Source organism: Diabrotica undecimpunctata, chromosome 5 (assembly GCF_040954645.1).
Source record: "Diabrotica undecimpunctata isolate CICGRU chromosome 5, icDiaUnde3, whole genome shotgun sequence".
Taxonomy (NCBI): Eukaryota; Metazoa; Arthropoda; class Insecta; order Coleoptera; family Chrysomelidae; genus Diabrotica; species Diabrotica undecimpunctata.
In genome coordinates this window covers 56,710,679-56,717,966 of record NC_092807.1, presented here as the reverse complement: position 1 = coordinate 56,717,966, position 7,288 = coordinate 56,710,679, and the positions used below count along the sequence as shown (strand labels likewise).

Genomic DNA, 7,288 nt, shown 5'->3' with positions numbered 1-7,288 from the left:
TGTCTACGATTAAATTCACTAAATGTGTGGAAATTTAAGATATTGTAGGCCTTGGTACGTAACTCATGTAATTTTCTTTCAAAAAAGTTTATATCAGCAAAAGCGATTTTAATTTCTAAATTAATAATATTTCTTTCAAACCTGTCACATAATTTCCAAGCATCATGGTGAATATTCCCAGTCCGATGATGTAAAAGGGAATTTACATTAACTAGGCCATTTGTAACATGTCCAGAGAAACATCCATTAGATCTACACTTCAACAAAAAGGTCTTTTGATTGTGTAAAGCAGCAAGTTTGATGGTAATTCTAGTCCAATCCTTCAGAATTCTGACTGTAGATTGCCCATAATCGTTTCGGATGTCATCGAAAAAACCCATATTTTTCTACAAGAATAAGAAAAAAGAAGTACTTGTGACTCGTTTGGAACAAATATATAACTGTTTTGGATGGGTTGGAGTCAATAATAGGGCTATTGGTTAACTATTTTTTTATTCTCGAGCTTTCAATTGTGTTTACAATTATTATCAAGAGCTAAAAAAGACAAAATACTTACAAGGTTGAACTAAAAAGAAAAAACAATTTTTGTGTGTGTGTGTGTCATCGAATTTCCTGACTGTGGACTTAATCCATTAGCCGAACTTATTTTTGCTCTACAGATATTTATGTCACATATTACTATTAAAATAAGATTTTGTATTTTAAAGATATACCTAGATTCTATAACAATAAATGGATAATTTAATCTTCAGCTACAATCATACAATATTACACATTTATATAGATATATCTATATCATAAAATATATTCTAGTATTATTCAACATTATTCTTTATTGTGTGTTTTTTATTATTATTTTCTTTTTTTTTTTTATTTGTATTTTTTTTATTAATTTCTTTTTTTTTTTTTTTTATTTTTTTTTATTTATTTATTTATTCATTTATTCATTTATTCATTTTTTTTTTTTTTTTTTTTTTTTTTTTTTTTAAATTACATTATAAGGAATGTCAACAAGGAGTACTTCTGCTCAGGGGTCTTTCAGAGCAATGCACAAACACAAGACTAGACCACGGAAAGATAGGTAAACAAATGGGATAAACACAGGTATTAATAGTTCACAATTTTAATTTTATATTAAGTATGTGTTTAATTAGGATCTCATATACACGTTCGTCTAAACTAGATAATATTGTTTTTAGATTAAAAGGTCTTGTAATATTGGTTTCTCTATATACTTGATTCATGAATTGATTTATTTCTATTATCTTTAGTCTACAGTTTAGTATCATGTGTTCTGCAGATCCTAACTCACCACATTCACAAAGATTACTATCACTAAGACCTATTTTAAATTTGTGTTCTGGAACTAGGCAGTGTCCAAATCTAAGTCTGCATATGTATGAAACAACGATTTTTTCGCTGTGGTAATGATTAAACCATGATTTAGCTGGAATATTTAATTGTATGTTTTTGTAGAATAGCCCTTTAGTTGAGTTGTTATACCATTGTTGCCAGGTTTTGGTTTTATTGCTGGTAATATTAGCGTAAACATCATTTAATGTTAATTTATATTTACTTTCATTTTCTTGTTCGGTGGCCTTCTTAGCTAGAGTATCTACTATTTCATTGTGTTTAAGATTAGAGTGAGCTTTTACCCAACAAAATGATATTTGTTTGCCCTTAGCCCTAAGTGCGATATATGCTTTAATAATGTCAATATATATGTAGTTTGATATGTCCTTCAAACTTTCCAGTTTAAGTAAAGCACTTTTGCTGTCTGTAAGGATTAGAAATTTCTCTTCGTTATTGTTTATACTGCTTATATACTGCATTGCTCTCAGTATTGCAATAAGTTCTGCTGAAAATGTTGTAAAATTTTCATTAAGTCGTATACCCTCTTTATACCTTGTCCTAGGGTCCCACACGGCAGCGGCCACTCTCGAATTCATTTTTGAGGCATCGGTATAAATTTGGTAATGTTCCGGAAATAAAGTTTCTATATCCACATTAAACATGGCATTCCTTAAGTAAACTGGAAATTTCGAGTAATCTCTCATGTAGGTTGGTTGTATGTTTGGTATATTGTTTAGATTTATCTGAAACATGGATGGCAGAGTTGATGTGTATAGCTTATTTTTAAATTGTCTTATTCTATTGTAACTTTCGGCAAGAAGTAATGTTGGCTTTTTCCTCCAGTATTCAGTGGTTAGGTCATTTATATAAAGTTTGTGGCAGTTGTTACATATTATGCTCTCTTTAGTTATCATTTTAGTTATAAATTTTTCACACATAGTTTTCCTTCTTAACCATAGTGGTGGTTCATTACATTCTACGCTTAGGTTTGATATTGGAGTACTCATCAAAGCTCCTATACATAATCTGAGGCATTTATTTGAAAGGATGTCTATTTTTTGAAGATGGGTTTTGGCGGCTTGATTGTAAAAGTAACATCCGTAATCTAATATTGATCTTATGTATGATCTATACATTAGTAATGCTATGTTGGGATCTGCTCCCCAGGTTGTATAGTTTACTGCTCGTAACGCATTGTACCCTTTGTCAGCTCTTGCTACGATGTACTCAATATGATCTTTCCAAATCATTTTCCTATCCAGTATAATACCCAAATATTTAACTTTAGGTTGAACTTTAAACGAGACATTTTGCAACTCCACTACTTCTGGAATGTTTCGTTTTCGGGAGAATATGCAAGCTTGTGTTTTTTTGGTAGATATGTTTAATGCTATTTGATCTAGGTCTTCTTGTAGATGTTTAAATACTGTATTTATTTTACTACTGCCTTGTTCTATTTCCAATTGATCTACATATATGCATATATCATCTGCGAATTGTAATATTTTACCTTGTTTGCTAGTAATTATGCTTTGACCTATATGAGCTGTGTAAATAGTGTATAATATTGGACTTAAGATGCTCCCTTGAGGTAACCCGATGTTTGAAACTCTCGGTCCTATTAGTTTGTTATTAATTTGAAGATAAAGAGTTCTATTGATGTAAAGTTGGTGAAGTTTCCAGCAGAGTATATCTGGCAGTCCGATTTCTTTCATTTTGTGGTATAGAAGTTGTAGGTTCACATTGTCATATGCATTTTCTATGTCTATGAATGTAGCAAATACCGACTTGTTGACGGAAAATGAGTTATATATATCCAGTATTAAGTGCGTTAAATTTTCCATCGTAGAACATGATTTTCTAAAGCCGAATTGTGTTGCAGGTATTTTAGAATTTTTTTCTAACCAGAATTCTAGTCTACATTTAATCATTCTTTCCATTGTTTTTAACACACATGATGATAGAGAAATGCCTCTATACGAATCCGGACAGTTTGGTGATTTGTGTGGCTTAAGAATTGGAACTATAATGTACTCTTTCCATGCACGTGGTATATCCATACTCATCCAGATATTGTTTATTACATTTAGTAGTTGAACTTTCTTATGTATGGGTAAATTATACAACATACTATAGTGTATACCATCTAATCCTGGAGCTGAATTATTATGTCTTTTTAGGCAGTTCTTTAATTCTTCCAGACTAAATGCTTGTGTGAGAAATATGTTGTCTGTGTTTGCTTCGTCATTTTCATGTCTATTATCCGTAGGGTTCCTGTGATTAATTTCTCCTTCTATAACCCAAGGTCTAGCAATTTTATTAAAAAATATATCTGTCCACTCATTTACAACTATCGGATTATTGGGAGGGTTATAAACGTTTTTTAATTTTCTTATTTCCTTCCATATTTTGCTAATGGGTGTATTTTTATTTAAACTATTACAAAAGTTTTTCCAAGAAGCTCTTTTGCTGCCTAAAATAATTCTTTTTTTATAAGCTTCTGCTTGTTGGTATTTTAAATAATTATCGTAATTAGATAGTCTTTTAAACTGCAAAAAAGCTTCTTTTTGTTGTCTTATAGCGTTCCTACAATCATCATTCCACCATGGTTTATTAAATTTTGCATTGGGCCCCCTTTTCCTCTCTGGAATAGAGCATTTACTAGCTAAATTGATTGAGTCACAAAATGTGGAATATTCTTGCTCTGAACCATCTGATATATTATTATTCTTTTCATTGTTTAAGAGATAGGTAAAGAAAGCCCAGTCTGCCTTTTTAATATCCCATGTAATTCTAGATCTAGATATATCATTAGTTTCAATGACATCATTACTATTAGTAACGTTATTATCAGTATTATGGTTAAATTCTATTACTATTGGGTAGTGATCAGAACCCAGACTCAAAGTTTCTGTGTGCCAATTAAATTTGTAATAAATATCCCTAGAGCAAATTGTTAAGTCTATAGCAGATCTATTTAAATTCATAGGTCTACGAATTAATGTTTCTGACCCATCATTTAGGAAATTAAGTCCACATTCCTCCATAGCCTCAAAAAGATAAAGACCTTCTTGATCGGTGACATCACAGCCCCACATTTTATTATGGCAGTTGAAATCTCCCCCTATTAAAAAAGGTTTTTGTAAACTAATAAAAAATTTAACCCATTCGTTTTTTGACACACATAACTTGGGTTTTGCATAAATGGAATATAAATTTAAGATTTTATTATTTATTTTAATCTGTACTGCAACGCACATGACATTATTTATTTTATAAAAATTTAAATTGTTCTGAAAATTGATATTTTTTCTTAATAATATCGCTACTCCTGCATAACCATCTGATCTATCTTCACGGAAGATGTTATATTGGGAAAAACTTATCTTTGAATTCGGTTTTAACCAAGTTTCACTTAAAAGAATAGCTAAGAATTTATTTTCGAAAATGTACTTTTCAAAATGGCCTTTATTGTTCACTATTGATCGTGAATTCCATTGTAAAATCTTATTATTTACTAGGGCCATTTAAAACTTTTTCTATATTACTTTTAATGTCGTCTAAAATTTGTTTGTTTGCTATTGGAATTAAGTTTTTGTCTAAGAAATTTTTAAATATTGTTACTATATTATCAGTAATTTGTTTACTAGTTAGTGAGTTTTGTTGGACTATTTTTGTTTGATTTTGATATAATGGGTTGTTTATAATTGGTAGCGACGGGTAAGCAGAGGCGCTTGCAGTGTCCAGTATATTTTCGTGTTCTTTTGAATAAGGATAAACTGATTTATTTTGAGCTCCTTCGCTCCATTTTCTTTTGGTTGTCACTGTGTACCTATTTCCTGTGTTTGTTGAATTCAGGACTGTCCTATAGCTACTGCTGTATTTTAATTTTGCTTCTTCAAAAGGTAAATTTTCATTTGCCATTATATATTTAATGCCCTTTTGTTTTTCAAACTCAGCGCACTTGTTTCGATCTAATGCTGAATGGTTTCCGAAACATAATATACAAGTGGGATCTGTTAAATCGCATACATCTGAATCATGTTCCTGTCCGCACTTGCTGCATCTTTTCTTACCTCGACATTGTGACGTAACGTGTCCGTATCTAATGCAATTAAGGCATTGTATTACTCTCGGAACGTAAGGTTCCACTTGGTATATCATTCGTTCAATCATTACTTGTTTTGGAATCATTTGGCCTCTGAAAGACACCACTATCGTACCCGTCTCCACCAGTTGATCATTTTCTTTTCGCTTTATTCTTTTAACGTTTATTACTTTAAAATTGCCGTATCTTGGAACAATAATATCTTTTAATTCGTTTTCTGAAATATTTTTGTCTACCCCTTTAATTACCCCACTCTTTTGAGTAAAAAAATTTGGAATATATAAATCGTAATTTCTTTCTATTAATTTTTTACATTCCACTAAAATATTAGCGCTTTTATATGTGTTACATTCAATTTTAATTTTATTTTTTCCTATAATATTAATATTAACAATATTATCTTTAATTGCAGGTACTGCACCTAAAATTAATCGTGCTGTCGCTATGCGATGCAATCGGCCAATGTTACCTTCCTTATTCTGCATAAAAACAAAATAAGGACCTTGGTCACCTTGACTGTATTTATTTTTCACCTCTGGCATTATGGACTGGCCTATATTAATATTTGTTTTATTGCTTACCTGATAATCTGGTAAAAAGTTTTTTGAATTTGTTATCGGTACCTGTTTTGATTGTGTATTAATATCAATATTTATAATTTCCTCAAACTGCTTTTGTTTTTCATTAACTTCATAATCCATATTACTAGCAACATCGTCAATCCTTCCTCTGTCAGGTGGATTTCCTCTGCCATCTGAATTTAATTCCATTTTTTGGTAAAAACAACAACAACTCTATTAATTAGCACTTCGATACCACAGAGAACTATTCGCTTCCGCTGCTACAATCGAACTGAAAACAATTTTTGTTAACTTACCAAATAAAAATTAGTTTGGTAAGTAAAAATCACTGCTTACATCTTCAAAATATTTAATACAAAAATGTTTTTATCTAATAAATGTTTCTCTGAAAAATTTTTATAATTTTGAAAACATTTTTTTAATATAAGAATAATTAAATTTATAAATATATTCAAATAGCAACCAATTACAAATAGCCTCAATGTCATAAATGCCAACATAAAATTTTTATTTTTGACAATTATATTGCCAAAAGTAAAACTTCGTTTAAACATTCTTTTTTGTTTAGTAACAAAAAGAAGAAGATTTATTCACCGTTGACAGATGTCTGAAAGAATGTGACAGATATATGGAGAATTAAATATGACATTTTACAAGTTTTATATATAAATCATAAAGAAAGAATGTAATTATAAATTTTGCTTAAATTTTGAATTTCAGATCTTTTGTTTAAACTCTTACCATTTTTGCTAATACAAACCATTTCCAAAAAAGTCCTTTTAAATTTATTACTTTCACTACATAAAATTTTAATGTTATCAAAATCCATAATATGGTCTTTATCGATTACATGTTCTGCCAAAGCACAAGATGGTTTTTTAATTCTGCAATCACTTTTGTGAGAAATAATGCGATTTGAAAGATTTCTTCCGGTCTCACCAACATATTCGGCCTCACACTGAGTACAACTAATGCTGTATACTAAATTCGTTTTTTCAAATTTGTCTATAGGATATTTAGTTTTAGAATATAAAGATGAAATAGTTTTAATGTTCTTTGTTGCTATTTTTATATTGTCAATAACCTTTAGTGTTTGTATTAATTTAGGTGTTAATGATGGTATAAAAGGTAGTGAATGATAATAGATGTTCTGATTGTTAGATACAATGTTTTGAGATTGAGCAAAAAATGGTGTTAAATTATTTATATTACAAATATTAGAAAAAAGCATCCTATGTAGCATATC

At 29.8% G+C, this 7,288-nt stretch overlaps 1 protein-coding gene across 1 annotated transcript; it reads right to left on the bottom strand.

Moving 5' to 3' along the window:
• Positions 1-1,115: 1,115 nt before the first annotated feature.
• Positions 1,116-6,231, bottom strand: LOC140442205 (uncharacterized). The gene is made up of 4 exons (XM_072533283.1): positions 6,043-6,231; positions 5,001-5,715; positions 3,944-4,477; positions 1,116-3,703 (listed from the first exon to the last, which is right to left on the bottom strand). Exons 1-4 carry the CDS (start codon positions 6,229-6,231, stop codon positions 1,116-1,118), a joined length of 4,026 nt encoding a protein of 1,341 aa, XP_072389384.1.
• Positions 6,232-7,288: the final 1,057 nt, after the last annotated feature.